General features: G+C 31.3%; 1 protein-coding gene and 1 long non-coding RNA gene across 2 annotated transcripts; one reads left to right on the top strand and one right to left on the bottom strand.

Moving 5' to 3' along the window:
* The first annotated feature begins 4,705 nt into the window (after window positions 1-4,705).
* LOC147390855 (uncharacterized) lies at window positions 4,706-8,610 on the top strand. The gene is made up of 3 exons (XR_015183094.1): window positions 4,706-4,862; window positions 6,061-6,107; window positions 8,048-8,610. It is a non-coding gene; the product is annotated as an uncharacterized LOC147390855 (long non-coding RNA).
* Window positions 8,611-18,456: 9,846 nt separating this feature from the next.
* LOC147390856 (LOB domain-containing protein 36-like) lies at window positions 18,457-18,852 on the bottom strand. The gene has a single exon (XM_086458947.1). The coding sequence runs from the start codon at window positions 18,850-18,852 to the stop codon at window positions 18,457-18,459; it is 396 nt and encodes a 131-aa protein (XP_086315073.1).
* Window positions 18,853-20,571: the final 1,719 nt, after the last annotated feature.

Below are 20,571 nucleotides of genomic sequence, written 5' to 3' on the forward strand. Positions count from 1 at the left end.
ATTTTGTTCTCTCTAAGAAGGCAGTTATTTGGGTTTCTATAAAAAAGACTCTAGGGTTTAAGGCGTGGAAATAGTGAATGCTCTAGAAACGTCGACAAGACAGGTATTTGGATTTTCGATCTTCGACGATCGACTCTAAGTTTGGATCTTCACTGCGACTAAAAGGTAGGCTCCTTAAAAACCTAACACATAACATATTTTTTTACTCTGAATTTTTAGAGGATCTTATGCCACAAGGTGTTAGAGGAAAAAACTTTAAGAAATTTGAATATTTTTTTCTTAAAAAAAAATGTTATTTCTCAAGACCTTGGATCAAGCCCCCTATATATATATGGGAGCGGTTCGGCAGCCCTAAAGTTTGCCAAGTTTTGTGCCAAAATTTTTTTGTAAATCACTTTTTATGGGGTTAGAAGTTTTGGAATAGGCTGATTTTTAGTGAGGATGATCTCTACGGTGAAGAGATCATCCTCACAAAAAATCAGCTCATTTTGAAACTTCTAACCCTAGTTTACAAGTTGAAGAATCGTGGACCATCCAATTTGTGTAAATCACTTTTGATGGGGTTAGAAGTTTTGGAATAGGCTGATTTTTGGTTAGGATGATCTCCTCATCATAGAGATCATCCTCACAAAAAATCAGCTCATTCCAAAGCTTCTAACCTATATTTTGAAAAATGTTTGGCACCAAACTTGGCAAACTTTAGGGCTGCTGAACCGTCCCCTATATATATATATATATATATTTTCAATCTAAGTTTTTATATTATATTATATTATTTTTATTTTTTTATTTTATGAAAGTTTTGGGGCCGTTATGTTGGATTGCCAACTATGAAAAAAGAAATTCTAAAAAAGCAACAACTCTATTTTACAACACATTGGATCAATAGAATTTTTTTATTTTTTATTTTTGAAATTAGTTTTTGATTTTGAGTTTTTTTAATGATCTTAAGCCACATGCTATTAATAGAAAAAAATTATTAAAAAATAATTGAAGACTTTGAAGAAAAAAAAACTATAGTAGAGTTAATCAATGAAGTCCATAAATCTCATAGTAGATACTAATTAACTGAAATTTCCATTTTATCCCTTCAAAATTGATTAATAAATTTATTAAAAAAGATCTCATTTTTTTCTATAAAATTTCGGATTAATAGATGTTATAATAATCACACAATTTGTTCAAACTGAGTCAACTCATTTTGTGTCTGTTCCAATTTATATCTACATTTGACAATATCATATTACTGAATCAATTCAATTAAATATTTTTTGAAATTTGGTTCACATTATCTATTATACTATTTAGGCACTTAAATTCATTAGCAAAATTTACATGATTTTGAGACAGAAGCAAAATTTAGGATGCAAACATAAAATTAATTTGATAATCAAAATATGATTACAATTTCGTGATCTCAATTTATCCTAAGAATTTTTCAAAAATCATATTTGATTAAAGAAAATTGGTCGGACCAACAAATATATGTTTTTATATCAAAATTTTAATGCGTGAGGAATATTCAATGTGTAAAGAACACGTGCATCCACTGGTTAGTTTATAAGAGAAGACCTTTGTCATCATTAATTTGAAAACACTAGGGGCATCTATAATATTCACCAAATTGTGGAGGGGTACGTTAAAGCTCACTAAAAAATTTGGCCAGTCATTTTATAATCCCGGTCGTGTCACTGATAAAATCGATTGAACCGGGCAGGCCAATTGGGTCAAGTAGTTACCGGGTCTGGTTTTAAAACACTGGTTTTGATGTGTTTTTAATTTTTTACTTTTAAAATGATTACTAATGAAATAAGATCTCAACTCCCTTCTCTTCTCAATGAAATGGTTTGTGTTTTCTTTTATGACAAATCTTAAAACCAGTCATCTTCAAGCTTAAGATTATATATACTTCAACCATCAAGCCTTAATTATGGTAAGGTTGGATTTTTGGTACGTTGAAAATGATGAAATTTTGCGTTCTTCAACTTGTAGCCAAAATCATTTATATTTTTTTTCCTAGAAACTAATATTCTTCAAAATCTCAAGGCAAAATGGAATATTTGTTGATGTTCATTCATCAATTTCAACCTTGCATTAACTCTCCCCCTCAAAATATAATTTGATTTCATGAGTTAAATAGATTGAGCAAGATCCTCTTCAATTAAAAGTACAGATGATAATACGGTTACCACACTATATATACGTGAACATTAACAACCAAATACATGGTATAACTTAATGTATCATATTGTTTTCTTTAGTTAACCAATCACATATTTTGACTAAATTATAATTGTTTCTAAATCTAACAATAAATATTATTTGATTCTATTTTGGATCTCATCTGAAACTATCTCTTGGTCTTGGATCCTTTCTTCAAGATCACCATAAGTTCCTGGTCATTACTTACATGCATTTTTCAACAACTTTACAAGAACCCCATTTGACAGCACTTATAATGATTATTTACTTCAAAAATAGAGTTTCCAATGCAATTTGATTAATTTTCTTGATTCTGGTGTGGTTCATGATTAGTTTCCTTAGCACGATTATCTACGATTTATTGTCTCTTTATGATATATGTTACATATTAAGAGTGAAAAGCCTCCATGTATCTAAGACATCGTACAATTATACTTCAAAATGAAAAATAATAGCTCCAATGTAATTATTCTAACTCCATGCATTAAGTTCTCGGGCAATCCTCTAGATATTGATGGAGAACCATCAAGAGTTTTTTGACTGAAGGTTGAGGATAATAGGATTTCTATCCTTTTCAATTAATCTCTCAGAAATGACCAAGTTCAAATGGTATATCAACACTATTGAATGTTATTTCAAATATCATGATTTTTTACCACACTACGATTGATTTTCATTTTTATTTCTTTTGATTTGCAGCGTGAAAAATATTGAAGAGTTTTCTAAAGGCTTTCATTATGTTTGGCTATTTATCCTTTGTCAGGTCTTTCTTGTTTGAAGTCGGTCAAGAATATATTAACAAGAAGGGTTGGATGAAGCGATCAAACATCACTTCTGACTTATCATTCATGCACTTCTTGCACTCCTTTTGTGTATAATACTATTGTGAAGCCCAATTTTGTCACACTCTGAGATAAGGATTCGTGTCCCTTTGATTTTAATGAGTCTAGTGTAAAACATCGAATAAATTCTAATAGGGCTAGAGGATCGTTATGAGTCTGAGACAAGTAGGTCAGCTTTAACCGAGCAAATTGTTGGATTCAAATTACAACACAATTATTTAAAGTCAAACCACCCGATCTAAAGAAAAAATAGGGCTCAGAGGTCAATGGGTCCTATCAATCAAGGAGTGGCTTTTTAAGATGATCATGCATTATTAGTCTTTAGAGATTTAAATGCAAACCAATAGGGAAAGTGGTTACAACTGAGTTTAATGCCACATATTAATGTGTTTACTCTATAAATTGGGAAACTTTTCCAGCCAAATCTCTTAAGAAAAAATCCATACAACAATTCTCTGCTTCTAATTCTTCTCCTTGCTCTTCAGTTATATTAAGTATTAATTTGATCGTTGGTAGCTCATTATTTGACACCATACCAATGTCTGTTTAGGTGGTGACAAGCGGAGAAGACGATTAAGAAAAAAGAAGATCATCGAAGAAGACAAGTGGAATACGCTGTTAATTACAACACAAATCACGAGGACTGGGACTGACCTGAAAAATCTTTTTTTTATGAATCAATATTCATTAATGAAAGTGAGATTGACCAAGATAACCAACCAAGCCAGGTCCAATATAAAAGAGACTACTCAATAGCAATACACCACACCCTTTCCTAATTACCTACAAAATTCTCAAAGAAAACCCCCCTAAATTCCTTGAAAACCTCGACCAAAGAAATTACCTGGAGCTCAATTGTTAGAGAAAACTCCCCTAACAATATGATATTAAATGATTTGTATAGAGAATAGTATAAAGAACAGTACTCAATTGTTAGATCAAATGATTGGAGATGGTTTAGTTCTCATTTACTAATTAATGTTTATCATAACATGAAAAAAAAAATCATATTTGATAGCCCAAGGCCGTCAAATTTCATAAAATTCAACGGACCAAGACATCAAAATTTTTATTTTCGACATGCCGAAACCATCAAATTAATGGAGGATGAGCGAAATTCGATGGCTCTAAAGGCTTCGAATCTGGGGAACATAAGAAATTTCAACAGCCCTAGCCGTCGAAACTTAATTTCCAAAATTTGTGGGCCTTGGCCCTTTGAATTTTCTTATCGAATTTTCCAATTTTCACGTATCTTGGAGAAATATTCCTTAAATGTTTGGAATATCATCATATAAATATTAGTCTAAATATGTTTTGCCTCAACTGTTTGTGGGTAACCATATAAGACAATAATTAACAAACAAAAAAGTGAACATATTTATGACATAGGCACCATTAGTCTATCTAAATAATAAGAGAATGCTAGGCTCTCCATCAACACGACTGTTATGATGTTAGGAATTCTGAAAAGTTTAAAATATTGGAATTGATCCATAAAAAATTTGAGTTTTTCCTCAGATCCTAACGGTTATGCTGATGGATAGCTTCAACCGGGGGTTGAGGCTAGAAAAGTCCTACTTTTGTAATTATTTATTATTTTTATCAACAAATACGTAAGTAAACCGAATAGACTTGACCAAGTGTTATTGACTCGTCCGAGTCATCTCGTTTTTGGTATTTAAGAAAGAAGATTCCAATTGGGATTAGGGTTTTTTTCGGAAGATTTCCATTATAATTAGGGTTTGCTCTCAATCATTTTCTTTATACAAACAGTCCCGTTCTTCACCATCGATAGTTCTTCTCATTCTAAATCTCCTGGTGAGTCTCCTTCTTTCTTTCTTCTTTTTCATTTTTTTGATCAAAATATCTACTTTGATTCAAGTCGAAGATTACAAAAAATAGGTTTACATGAAGAAATTAATTTGTTACATGAACAGATTTCTTTGTAGGTTTCATGGAGATTTGTTTAGATTTTAATTTTTTGATCTAGATTGCTTAAAAGGAAAATCAATGGCTGAGATGAAAAGATATTCCATCCTCCCATCTCACCCGTTGGTTTAAAGGAGAGCCTCTAAGCTCAAGCTAGGGTTAATGTTTTCTTTTAACGGGGAAACACTTCACCAAGGAAAATTAGATATGTCCTTGGGTTTCTTTTTAATTTGATAGCGAGAAAAGTCAATCTGGGATTTCACACACTGTATATTGAGGGGAGAGATTTTTTGCTCACAAAAAAGTCGATATGGGATTTTACAGATTGCTTAAACTTCACATTGTAACATTGTATTTATTCTTCTAAATCTCTATGTGAGTATCGTTCTTTCTTTTTTGTTTTTCTTTCTTAATCGGAATATCTAATTTGTTTAAAGTCTAGAATTACAAAAGTTGGATTTCCAATAAGAGATTTGTAGGTATTTTGTGATTTAGAGGAAGATATGATAGAGAACAAGACAAGAATCACACAACATATAACATTTTATATGCCTGTTTAGATTTTATTTTTGCCCTCAAATTTGATCCAAAACTTTCATGTACGGTTTCTTTGAAGTTTGAACATGGAAAACATAGTGAGATAACTATACAGATTTCCTAAAGGAAAATTAACGACTGAGATGAAAAGATATGCCATCCTCTCATTTTATCTGTTGGTTTAATGGAGATCATTAAACAACATGGAAACACTTCCCCTCAATAAGGAGAATTATAAGTTTGAGAGCTTTCCCACTAAGTTATATGGGGATGGAAGTAAGTTAGTTTTAGTGTATTTGTTGTATGGGATCATTATTAGTCCTGTTTGGAGTTATTTTTGCATGGATAGACTAAATGGGTAGTTAGGTTTCTTGAGTGGGAGTGATAGGTTTGTGAAATATTGTATGAAATATTATGCAGAGAGAAAATTTTGGAGACTAATCATTGGTTAATTTTGGAGGTCCGATTTTCCTTGAATGAGATCTTTCTCAATCTTTTCTTCTTCCTTTTATGACTTTGTGATTTGTGATTTGTGATCTTATCAAATTAGGTACTTAACATAAAGTTAATCCAGGATTTCACATCGTGTGTACTGAGGTAAGAAATTATTTGTTTTTACTCTTAGAAAATGGGATTTTACATGTGCCATCAATGTACAACACCTAGGCTCAAGCCATTGATATGGAATTTTGTGAAATCTCGGATTAAATTTTCTGTAAGTATAATAAAACCTTTGTACCAAAAAGACGTGTCTGATGTGGAGGTAAATATCCTTAAATATCTGCTATTGGTTAAACTAGAATTTTCTGAAATTTTTGATTGACTTTTATGTTAAAAAATAAATAAATAAATAAACTCATTGATTGCTCTTTTACCTTTGAACATTAGAGAATATCTTTTTTCCCATATAGATTTTTGTTCATTTTATTATAGAGTGGTGATTATATGACTACCCCCACGTGGCATACTCAATTGACTCCCTGACGTGGGGTGTGCTAGAATCATAGACTTAAAGCCTCGGGATACACAACCACCCATCCCCATAAATTTGTGCAGTTGTGTATCCTGATGAAAAAAAATCTATGGTTCTGGCACGCTCCAATCAGGGAGTCAATTGAGTATGCTACGTGTCTTTATTATATTATTGTAGATTATTATAGGAAGGAAAAAAACTTTGAAGCGGGCAACCCACTTCAAAATTTTGGAGAAACCCTCTCCTATGGATTACACGTGGCATTTCAAAGGAAGTATTTCAAATTTTGGCAGAAATGTGGGGGCATGAAATAAATTGAAAATGCCACACATGCCTTGTAACAAGGAGGGTTTCTTCAAATTTTGAAGTGGGCTACCTGCTTCAAAGTTTTTTCCTTCTTATAATATGATCATAAAGCATGTTTCCTCTCAACTATTTTTTGATTGCCATATACTATTTAAATAGTACTAGATGATAACTTGTGCAAACACACACACACACACATATATATATATATATATATATATATATATATATATATATATATATAAAGGGCTTAATTGTAATTTAAAATATTAGTTAAATGGTTTTTGAAGATTAGATAGTGAAAATGATGTATTTGTAATTTAAAAATCTGACCAGTGTGATTTTAATTTTCTTTGTTTTGACCAAAATGATCCTAATTATATTAGATCTAAAATCACTTCTACTCTACTCCTCTAATTATAACATTAAAGAAGTAACTATAAAAAAATACAAATTATTTTTTTCAACAAATACATAAACCCAATTTACTCGACCAACTTTTATCGACTCGTCATGTTGGAATTTAAGAAACGAGATTCTTATTAGAATCGGTTTGTTTAGGTAGATTTCTTTTCAAATTAGGGTTTATTCTCAATTATTTTCTATATATGAACAATCCCGTCGAAACTATTCATAGTTCTTCCCATTGTAATTTCTTCTTCTAAATCTCCAGGTGAGTGTCGTTATTTCTTTGTGTTGGTATTTTGTGATTTAGACAAGATGAATCACACAACATACAACATTCTACACTTTCCCTTATTATGAAAGTTTCAAAGTGTGAGATTTCACATAATCTAGATTGATCACTAGCAATATGCCAAGTTTTATTGAGGGCATCCTAACTTACAAAAATACCCAAAAAATATTGAATTAATTTTATTCGTAGAAAAAATCTCGTTGATTGCTCTTTTTTCCATTGGATATTTTCTATAGACTTCTAATTTTTGCTCATTTTATTATATTTTTACATATTAATTTTCACAGTGAAAGTCAATCCTCAATACGGGATTTCATAGAATATAGATTGATCAGTCAGATGACGCTGTGTCTAATGAGGGCATCCCAATTTACAAGAATACCCATGTTTGGGAAGTCCTCAATTAGTGCAATTGATTAATTCAGGATTTTGTGAAATCTTGGATTAACTTATTTGTTCACAAAAAAATATCATTGATTGCACTTTTACCTCAGGGTATTTGAGAATATCTTTTTTTTTCTATAGATTTCTAATTTTGTTCATTTTATTATATTTTTGTAGATTAATTTTCACAAAAAACTACAATGGCCTACAATCGATCTCCTTGCGCGGCTTGCAGCTTTCTTAACAACGAATGTCAGGAGGATTGCATATTTGCTCCTTATTTCCCAATTGACCAGCGACGTACATTTGCTAAAGTGCATAAGATTTTTAACATAGACAGCTTAGCCGAGGTTCTCAACCAAGCAACCCCAAGGCAGAGGCGAGGCATAGTGAAGAGTTATATCTTTGAGGCCCGGGCCCGATTCAGAGATCCTATTCGAGGATGTGCTGGTCAAGTCATGAAGCTTCGACGTGACCTCCAACGGGAACGAGAGATAGAAATTGAAGGGCACCAACAGCTGTTACGACGACAGATGGAAGCAGAAGCTGCAGCAAACATTGATGAAGAAGAAGAAGTAGAAGAAGAAGAAGAAGAAAATTAATATATTATGATGATCGAGAAGCAGCAGCTGTAGTAAACATTGATCGAATACAAATTGAGCTCTTGCATGAACAAGAAGATTAATATATTATGATATATTTTACCATAGTATGGGGATCCTTTTAAGCTATATTTGAGAATTTGTACTGTTATTTATTATTAATAATAATATATAGTTATTTAGGAACTTAAAAAAATCTGATTCCATCTCTTGTTGATGAAAAATCGAAGATGGCAAGTTTTAGAGGCTGTTTGTTTGCGCTAATTTTCAGCGTTAAAAAAAAATTTCAGCACTTTTTGTCAAATTAGTGCATTTGTTTACTCCATATTTTCAGCACTTATAATTGAAAATAAGTGAAAAAAATTCAGCACTATTTTGATGCTTAATTTTTGCGTTGAAATGCTAAGCATTTCTCTTTTTCGTTACGAACAAGTATGCCCTTATACTTAAAAGCATATTACCACTTATATCTGATGGATAATTATATAAGTATATCCCACAAATTAATAAACTCACATCATGACCGACTTGTTTTGTCTTATATGGGTTAAAAGCTTTGGAATGAGTTAATTTTTGATGAGGATGTCTCTAGAATGAGGAGATCATCCTCACCAAAAATTAGCCCATCCCGAAACTTCTAACCCCTTCAAAACAAGTTCAAGAACTGTAAATTGTCCTTTTTTTTTTTTTTTTTTTTTGGAAACCAGTTTTGATGTGGTTAGTGGTTTCGAAATGAGGTGATTTTTGGTGATGATGATTTCCTGACCATATAGGTCATCTCAACGAAAATTGGCTCATTCCAAAACCTTTAACCCATATAAGACAAAATAAATTGGGTGTGGCGTGGGTTGCCCTTATAAATTCGTGGGGTGTTTTTATAATTACACATCCTTCATTTCTATTGACAATTATTCATCAAAAATTAAGTTCTTTTAATGTTGATTTCAAATTTTGGTGACTTGTATGATATTATTGTTTTTAATTTGAAATTTGTGAGGTTTTAGAAATAAAAATTATTATTTAGAAATTGAAAATTTCAGTATTACTTATTATTTAAAAATAAATTGTATTTTAATTTTATAAGAAATAATATATTTTATTGTGTTTGATAAGAAATAGGCATTTGAAACATATAAACAATGTACAATATGATTGTAAGGGTAAAAAGATAATTTACTAGTTTCAGCTATATGTAACAAACATGATTCTATGAATTTAGCGTTTAATTTTAATGAATTCAACACTTTTTTGACATCTAAATAAATGACTTTTTCAGTACTTAAATTCAGAGCTTATCAGTTTCAACACTTAATTTTTTCAGTTTAACAAACAACACCTAGGATGTATGCATGATTTATTTTTTAATAATTACTTTAAAAATCATATTTTAAAAGTACAATGTAATTTTATATTATATTTTATCACTGAAGGGGTATCCTCATTGGGGTTTGGGGTAGAAGAGAAAAGACAATAAATTAGGGGATGAGGGTATTAAAAAATGAGGATAGGATGAAAGACAACAAAATTGGAGGGGTATTATCATGAATGATGGGTAAAAGGAAGGCAATGTATAAATTTGAAGGGTGTTTTTTCAAGAAAAGAAGGTAAAAGAAGAAAAACAATAAGATTGGAGGAATTTTCTTAGAAAATTAGAAAAGAGATGATGGTATAAAATTAGGATTGCAACTTAGGTGGACTGGCCTGAGGTCAACCTGATTGATGGGTGAGCATCCACCAAATTATGTAAAACGTGAGTCGAGTTTGGGTTAGAATAACTCAACCTGACCTTAATTTGGGTTGAGCTTGGATTTAGGTTCAGGCAACCCAACTCAACAAGACCCGAGGCTATATAATAATATATATAAATAATTTTATATTAATTATACCTTTTATATTTATTTTTAAAATATTTTTTAATTATTTTTATTTTAAGATATAAAATTTCTTTATTAATCAATACAGAAATTAGGCTTGTTCAATGAGCCCAACCCACCCAAAACTGCCTAACTGGGGTTAACTTGAGTTCAATCCAAGTTTAGAAGCTCAAACCCGAGTTCAGCTTGGGTTAATGAGCTCAAGCCCAATGTTTGGGTTGAGGGTTTTGCTACTTTAGTTGAGCCTTGGTCTACCTTCCAACCCTCCCAGCAGCCCTAAATCACATTGAAAGTTTTTCTCAACATTCATGGTGAGATTGCATCTCAATCCCTCTTGGTGGTAAAGAAGGGGGTGACAACCATTGCGCTTTATTATGAAGATATATAATACTTGTAAGGATTCCTTTTCCAATTAAAAACATTAATGGAGGTGATTTTAAAAACAACATGATAAAGGATATTTTTATAATTTTAGTAAATTAATTATCGTTATTAGTGGGATCGTAGGATTTTTTTACTTTAGTCCTATTGACGAAAATGGCCCTGTTCATAATAAGATTATATGTATAAATGGGGGGAATTTTGGAAAACAAATTTGGTGTAAAACCATTCATTCAGCCTTCACTTATTACCTAGAAATATTATTTATATATATATATATATATATATATATATATATATATGGGAGCGGTTCGGCAGCCCTAAAGTGTGCCAAGTTTGGTGCCAAACATTTTTCAAAATATGGGTTAGAAACTTTGGAATGAGCTGATTTTTTGTGAGGATGATCTCTATGATGAGGAGATCATCCTCACCAAAAATCAGTCTATTCCAAAACTTCTAACCCCATCAAAAGTGATTTATAAAAATTGGATGGTCCACGATTCTTCAACTTGTAAACTAAGGTTAGAAGTTTCAAAATGAGCTGATTTTTTGTGAGGATGATCTCTTCACCGTAGAGATCATCCTCACAAAAAATCAGCCTATTCCAAAACTTCTAACCCCATCAAAAGTGATTTACAAAAAATGTTTGGCACCAAACTTGGCAAACTTTAGGGCTGCCGAACCGTCCCCTATATATATATAGGGTCCCGTTTAGCAACAAACATTTTGCAAAACACTTTTCAAAACATGGGTTAGAGGTTTTCGAATAGGCTGATTTTTGGTGAGAATGATCTCTACGGTGAGGAGATCATCCTCACCAAAAATCAGCCCATTCCAAAACTTCTAGCCCCATGTTTACAAGTTGAAAAATCGTGAACCGTCCATTTTTTGTAAATCATTTTTGATGGGTTAAAAATTTTGGAATGGGCTGATTTTTGGTAATGATGATCTCCTCACTGTAGAGATCATCCTCACCAAAAATCAGCCCATTCCAAAACCTCTAACTCATATTTTGAAAAATGTTTTGCCAAAATGTTTGTTGCTGAACATTTCCCATATATATATACAAAGTGTTTTGTCTTATATGACTCTTGACTTCGCCCTCTTCTCTCTCGCTCTCCGTTGTAAGCTCTCTCTCTCTCTCTCTCTCTCTCTCTCTCTCTTTGTGTGTGTGTGTTGTATTAAGGGGGTTTTCTCTAACAATTGAGTTCCTTGTATTTTTTTTTTTTTTTTGAGGTTTTCAAAGAGTTTAGGGGGTTTTCCTTGAGAATTTTATAGGTAATTTGGAAAGTGTTTGGTGTATTGCTATTGAGTAGTCTCTCTTTTATTCGGCCTCGCTTGGTTGGCTATCTTGGTCGATCTCGGTTTCATTAATGAATATTTGCTTATAAAAAAAAGATTTTTCGGGTCAGCTCCTACTTGTCGAGATCTGTGTTGTAATTATTAACGTATTCCGTTTGTCTTCTCCGATGAACTTCTCTTTTTTCAATTGTCTTCTCTACCAGTCCTCACCTAAAAAGACATTGGTATGGTGTCAAACCACGGGCATCTAATCATCAAGTTACTACTTGATAAAACTAAAGAGAAATTAGAAACAGAGAATTATTGTGTGGATTTTTCTTTGGGGATTGAGAGAGAAAATTTTCCCAATACGTAACTTTATTTTTGGTTTAGGCTGTTATTATTATTATTTTTTTCTCTTTCTCTCTGTATTCATATGTTTTTAGTTAGATTTTCCCTTTCATGCATGTTTCCCATTGATTTCTTTTTAGCATCCTAATTATTGTAGAATTTATTATGGAAGAGGTTTTTATTTATACTCGCGATGCTATGTAGTGGTTTTGTCTTATTTTGAATGATTTACAATAAGGGATGTGCATTAGTTTTTTTTTTTTTGTATTTATTCTCACATTTTGATAGGATTAGAAGAATTTATTTTTAGGAATTTTCTTTTGTTTTTTTTTTCTACTTTTTGTCTGTTTTTTTGCATATCGATAGGATTAGGGGAACAATGTTTCTGCAATTTTTATTTTTATTTTTTTACTTATTTTGTGTATTAATAAGGTAGAAAATGTATTGTTTTTATGTATTTTTATGCCTCTATATCTGTAGGATTAAGAGAATAGTTTTTATTTTATTTTATGTAGTTTTTATTTTTGTTTTGTATTAGTAGGATTAGGAAAATCCTTCGTGTATATATTTTTTGTTTTTCTCACTTATTTATCTATTCTTTAAGGTCTTTTTTTTTTTAATATATTGATAAGATTGGTAGAATATTTTTATATGTCTCTTTTATTTTTCCCTTTTTTGCTCATTGATAGGATTAGGAAATGTTTTTAGTTAATGTAGTTTTTCTATGTTTTTTAGATCAATAGGTCAAGGAGAATGTTTGTTTTACGTAGGTTTTATTTTTCTATATTGTTCTATTTACATATTGATAGGTTATGAGAATATTTTTATGCCTCCATCTTGTTTATTTTTATGTGTTATTTTAATTTTAATTTTTTGCATGTTAGAAGGATTAGGGGATTTTTTTTTCATCATGATCATTATGCTCAAGTTGGATTTACATGATTTATGATGATGCTTGAGCTCTTCGTGTTATTTTAAGATTTTTTCATGTAATTAGTGCACTCCTTGACTTGACAAATATGCATGTCGATTGAATGATAGTTATTTTGATAAAATCGAAAATCATGTATGCATGTTTGTTTTGTTAGTTTAAGGGATCATGAATATGGATTTTTCTTTGAAATTTGAAAATTTCATGCAATGATATTCATCAATCTCCAATTTAGTAAGTATGATAACCTGGATTTTTTGTTGTTTGTTAACTTTCCAATTTGATGTTTTTTAGCAAATCCATAATCTTCTAATTTGAGACTTCATGTTCGTGTAATTCTTCTGTTAGGAAATTATTTGTGAATCATTGGAGAATGCATATTTGGAAATTTGCTAATATGAGATTACATAATTTTTTATTTTAAGGGAACATATGTTCATAGATTTCTAATTTATAAATTTCATATTTCAGTAATTTTCTGATTTAGAAGATTCTGCATTTTCATATTTAGAAGGTTCACGTTCATGAAAATTTAGGAGTTTCTAATTCAAAAAAATTATATTTCTTAAAACTTTCTATTTTAGATAATGTGTCTTTTTCAATTTCTAATTTGGGAGCTTAACATACATTTTTCGAATTTTAATTTGGGAAACTTTAGATTCCTAAGTTGAAAATTTCATGAGTACCATTTTGGTAGTTTCTACTTTGGACAGTTTGGAAAATACTTGCATGTTGAATTTCTTAATTAATGTTAGATCATGGGGTCGAAATTAACGCTTTTTCAAATCTTTCTATTTTATGCGAAATTTGAAAATCATGTAATAAATGGAGGATCTTAGCCATAGGATTCATTTGGCAAATCCGATATAAATTAACAATGATAATTGAACTATAGTCTTGACCGTAGTCTTTCTTGTTGACCATAAGTTAGTTTTGAATCGTAGTAAAGACCAATCATGTTGATCGGGCAGGTTCGATGCCTAACACCTTCCGAAACCCGTAATATGACTCCTTACCCATCTTTCTGATCTGTGAATCGACCCATATCCATTTAAAGTTATTTTTTGTTCCTAGACCTAAACTAGTTGACGATTCTCATTTTTCAAAAATTCCCATTTATCAATCGGACCCCTTTGAGCTATTTAGTGAAATAGGGTCGAGGCTACTATGTTTCAAAGAAGGTTCGGTGCCTAGCATTTAAAATATGTAATTTTAAAGGGATTCTCATTATGGTTAGTACATAATGCACATGATTGGAAAAGTTTTTTTTTCCTCTTCTATAGGACAAGTTGTTGACTGTCCCATCAAAAACTTCTAGTGGTGGCTCCGCAAGAAGCTAGATTTTCAAATTCAATTCACCTAGGCTAGCATCTTTGGATTGGAATTTATGTGGACGTGACTTGTAATATTGAAATGATTTGATTTCTTTCAAAATTGAATTCAAGTGTCTGGTTTTGTTTGTTATGTTTTCATTTTGATATCTTTGTTATTATGTAAGTGCCTATTCAACAAATTATTAATTTTTATCTATCACAACAAAAAAAAAATTCTTTTTTTGACAGGGGGTGAATACATATTTCATGTCGTTATAAATGTTGATTTTATTGATATGTGAGTTGTTGCTGCTAAAGTTCTTTCTACATCATTGTAGAAAATGCACAACCATATATGTTTAGTGATGCATGCCTGGTTTCAGATGAGATGCAGGTATGGCATCATATTTGAGCTTATTCCATCATGTTGAGTGTGTAAATACCGTTGTATAAACCAACTATTTCTGATTTAATTTCATTGTCAATTGGCTGTTTTTTAGATTTCAGATTTAAGGTATTCCATTTATGACATATTATGTGAGAAAACACCAAGAAGTGAAGATTTATTTGTTGCTATTGTCAAACTTCTCACTTGTGCAGCACGTTATCAGGTTGGTTTCTTATATTCAATGATTTTGGATTATCAGTTGTTCAATTTCATCAGTGGCAAGTGAAATTCAATGTACTCTGTTTTGGAATGATCCCGAGGGGTCTTCTGAATTATTATTAAAATCTGAAATTCTTTGGCATTCTGGTTATTGTATACTATACTATTGCAAATCTATCCAAATCTTAAAGGACTGTCTTAAAAAATTTAAGTGAAATTTTATGGAACTCACTTATATTAGATGGCTAAATTGCTACTTTAGAAGCAAATATATCCTTTTTTTTTTAAGCGTAAGCTGTCATTTTTCCGTTTGATATATCATATTATAATTTCTATTTCTCCACGCCACAAACAATATTAATAGATCTCTATTGCAATCCGCTTTTCTTGTTTCTATGACAGCCACTAAGGAGACTATGGAGGTTCTACTGAAACAGCAATCAGAAATTTCTTTTGGGCTATTGAGGTCCAAGAAAGTAAGTCTCATAGATGCACTTTTGTAATATGTCAAAAGATCCTCAAATCTTATTGGGAGGCATGTTATCTGGAGTGGACAATAGTCTTTGTTAATTTAATTTGGATGTTATGGCCTTCACTACTACCTTGTATAGTTTTGTATGTTATGCTATATATTATTTTATCCCTGAAAGAGTATACCACATAATTTGATGAATTTTCTTATTTCCAGGTATCCCCATTTATTGTTGATTATGCTTAACTTTCTGAAAGTATTGTAGCAAGGGGCTACCCAATATGTGTAGATCTTGGGTATTCCTCATTTGCATTTATTATTCCTATCAGTTTTTTTTTTTTGCTTCCCATACTCTTTTTAACTTTTGGTCTCATAACTTTAAAACTGCATAAAAAAACCTTATATTTTATCATATATGCTCCTTCGTGTCTTGCCCTGGCTTGGGTATTTCTCATCTGAAAAGTTGGTCTTGCTGACGATTTCATGGCTAAAAAAGTGGATTCTGAGATGTATTAGTATGCATCCATTCCTTGAAACTGTAAATTTTACATGTATGCATTTAGTCTCATATATTTACAAGAAAATCTGGCCATATGTATTTGTATTTAGTCCATGTGTTGGATGCATTTTGGATAGGTGTGTACTCATGGCTTGATGAATCTACCCCAACTCCTTATTTGATTTGCATAAGTGTTTCTCTATTAAAAATTACTACTCTAGTAGGAATTAATTTGCATTGCAACCTTACGTTCACATATCAGATCTTCTACATGACTTTTATAGTATTTGTTTAGATGTTGATCATATTCCTACGAATTTTTATTGATTGCAGGTAGTGCATTATGATGCTCGTAATTAAGTATGGTAGTACAACAATGTTGAAGGATCACATTTAAGTGGCTGATTTTTTGTTTCTTAATTTTATTTTTTTTTGTTTGCAATGTTAGTGTTTCAATTAGTACTTGGTTTGTCATTATAAGAACTAACTCTTTTATATTTTTTTAATGTGAATCCTATGTTTTATTCTAATTATGATGTGATAATTAATTGAAGTATAATAAGTAAAATGTGGGGTGCCAATAATATTTCTTAAGAAATTGAAGTGTGATAAGTGAATTTTGGGGTATCAATAGCAACTCTTTTTCTTTATATAATTGCAGGTTTTATTTTGAAACGAAAATTTTAATAATTTTTTTTTTATAACATTAGAGGCGGTTTAAAACCACCTAAAATAATATTTATTTAAAAAAATTAATCTTTAGGGCAGTTTTAATCTGTCGGGTATAGTTAATCTACTTAATTATATAAATTAATTCGAGGCGGTTTTCTAACAGTCTCTACTAGTATAAAAACTGCCCTTTAATCATATTTTTTAGAGGCGGTTTTAATACCACCATTAAATTTCTATTATTAGAGGCGGTTTTTAATTAAACAACTGATAGAAAAAATAAAAACCGCCCTTAAATCATATTTAGAAGCAGTTTTAAAACTGCCCTTACTTAGCCATTAAAAGTAAATAGTGAAGCCACTATAGTTGGCGGTTTGACTAAACCGCCATTATATATATTGGAGGTTGTTTTCATGAAATTGGTGACAATTTAAAATCACCTAAAAAAATCTCATATTTTGTAGTGCCAATTTACACTTTTTAAAGTATTGTTTTTCATGATAAACAAAAATATTCTTAAGAAAAATGGGATTATACGTAAGAATTGGAATATTTATATGGCGACATTTATAATTATCATTTTAAAACTTATTTTTTGCAATAAAAATAAAAAAAAAGGTAAAATAGTAAAACAACATCTAAATTTTCACACTGTTAGTGAAAGGAGAGGTAATTGCAATTATCAAAACATTAGGGGGTCAACATGAAATTATGCCAAACTATAGGGAGTCAAAGTGCAATTTACCCTAAAAAATATTTTAAAAATAAATATGAAAAGATGTAATTAATATAAAATTATTTTTATATATTATTATATATCCTCGAGTTTAGAGTTCTGGTTGAGTTGGGTTGCCCCATCCTAAACCCAAGCTCAACCCAAATTAAGGTCAGGCTAAGTTATTCTAACCCAAGTTCAACTCATGTTTTACGTAGTTCGAAGTATGCTCGCCCATTAATCAGGTTGAGCTGAGGCCAATCCCCCTAAGTTGCAATCCCCCTAAGTTGCAATCCTAATTTTATACCACAATCTCTTTTCTGATTTTTCAAGAACACTCTAATTTCTTCTTTTACCTTCTTTTCTTGAAAATAATACCCTTCAACTTTATACAATACCTTCCTCATATCATCCTTTTCTGATCATACCCTACTAATTTTGTTGTCTTTCTTCTCATCCTCAGTTTTAATACCCTCATCCCCTAATTTATTGTCCTTTTTCTTCTACCCAAAACCCTAAAGAGGATACCACTTCAGTGATAAAATATAATATAAAATTACATTATACTTTTAAAATATAATTATTAAAAATTAATCATGCATGCATCTTAAATTTGCTACCTTCTATTTTTCATCAATAAGAGAGGGAATCAGTATTTTTTTTTTTATCTAATTTTATATTAGATTTTAAATTTTAAGGTTTTAAGTTCCTAAATAACAATGAGTTATTAATATTGAAAAATAACAGTACAAATTCTCAAATATACCTTAAAAGGATCCCGATCCTATTGTACAATACATTATAATATATTAATCTTCTTGTTCATGCAAGAGCTCACTTCTTTTCGATCAATGTTTACTGCAGCTGCTTCTTCTAGATCATCATAATATATTAATCTTCTTCTTCTTCTTCTTCTTCTTCTTCATTAATGTTTGCTGCAGCTTCTGCTTCCATCTGTCGTCGTAACAGCTGTTGGTGCTGTCCAATATCTATATCTCGTGCCTGGTAGAGTTCACGTCGAAGCTTCATGACTTGACCATGACATCCGCGAACAGGATCTCTGAATCGAGCCCGGGCCTCATAGATATAACTCTTCACTATGCCTTGCCTCTGCCTTGGGGTTGCTTGGTTGAGAACCTCGGCTAAGCTGTCTATGTTAAAAATCTTATGCACTTTAGCAAATGTACGTTGCTGGTCTGGGGGGAAATACGGCGCAAATATGCAATCCTCCCTACATTCGTTGTTAAGAAAGCTGCAAGCCGCGCAAGGAGAAGGATTGGAGGCCATTGTAGTATTTTGTGAAAATTAATCTACAAAAATATGATAAAATGAACAAAATTAGAAATCTACAAAATAAAATAAAAAACAAAGATATTGTCTAATATCCTGAAGTAAAAGTCCAATCAATGATTTTTTTTTTTTTTTTTTTGTGAACATATAAGTTAATCCAATATTTCACAAAATTGATATGCATCATCATGCCACTGATCAATCTATATTCTAAGAAATCCCGTATTGAGGATTGACTTTCACTGTGAAAATTAATATATAAAAATATAATAAAATGAATAAAAATTAGAAATGTATAGAAAATATCCACAGGAAAAAAAAGAGCAATCAACGATATTTTTTCTGCAAATAAAGTTAAGTTAATTCACACTTTGAATTTTTCATAGTAAGGGAAAGTGTAGAATGTTGTATGTTGCATATGTGATTCATCTATTCTATATATTAGATCTCTATCAAACCTACAAAGAAATCTCTTCCCCTAAATCACAAAATACCAATACAAAGAAATAATAACACTAAAGTGGAGATTTAGAAGAAGAAACTACAATGAGCACAACGTCAAAAATCGCCAAAAACGATGGCCAAAGTCCGTCGATTCCGTAAGAAGGAACTCTGAATGGTTTCAACAGGATTGTTCATGTATAGAAAATAATTGAGAATAAACCATAAACCATAAACCATAATTTGAAACAAAATCTACCAAAACAAGCCTATTCTAATTAGAATCTTCTTTCATAAATTCCAACGACGAAATGACTCGAACGAGATGATAAAACTTGGTCGAGTCAATTTGGTTTATGTATTTGTTAACAAAAATAATTAGTTTTTTATGAAAATACTTCTTTAATGTTATTTTGATATAAGGTGGAGTAGTGGTAGATTTCCACTATTCTAATGTTATTTCGAAGCTATGGGGATCTTCAGAGCTAGATTTCCAACAAGGATTCGAAATAAAGGACAAGGATCCACAAACCCTAGATCTGGAATGCTGTGGAGAGACAGATACATACATAGAGAATGTGAGAGAACAAGAGAGCGAGGACGAGAGACAGAGAGTCGAGGACGAGAGAGAGAGAGAGAGAGAACGAGAGTCGTTTTTCTCTCTCTTAGACTGGGGAAGAAGAGTTTTTTTAGAATGGCTATTGGCACCCCAATTTTTTACTTCTTTCGTAGAAACGACGGTAAAACGACAGTTTAAAACTGTCGCAATTAACGACAGCCGTTGGCAGTCGTTTTTAGCGTAATTACTGCGTCGCGAAAAATGCAATATGACGTAGTGAATGAGGCCCCCTCATACAACAAAGACTACTAGCAGGGCATAAAAACAAAGTTTCCGTACTAAGTAATGACAGCATACAGTATAACACCTAGCATGGAAAAACAGAATTCTTTTAGAGGAGTGTTTCCATTTTTTTAGGTTTTTCATGTCTAAATAGTGAGATGCCCCTCCTTCCACCTAACTAGCTCTTTTCCCCCACTTTCCTCTTTCCCTTGATTGTTGTGCCTTCTCTAGTTTCTCCCTCGATGCAGCAACCACCAAATAACCATCAACTAGGTTTAGGCTAGTTGTCACCTAAGTTTCCACGAGTCCAATCATTTTATGCTAGTACAGTGAAAGAGTCATTTTTTTATGGGTGAAATAGCGACTATCTTATCTTCATAGCATATGGACTAATGAATGAGAATGAGTTTAATATTTTTTTTTTCCTTTAATGT

This window comes from Akebia trifoliata, chromosome 11 (assembly GCF_017979445.1).
Source record: "Akebia trifoliata isolate Shusen 1 chromosome 11, ASM1797944v1, whole genome shotgun sequence".
In the NCBI taxonomy this organism is placed as follows: Eukaryota; Viridiplantae; Streptophyta; class Magnoliopsida; order Ranunculales; family Lardizabalaceae; genus Akebia; species Akebia trifoliata.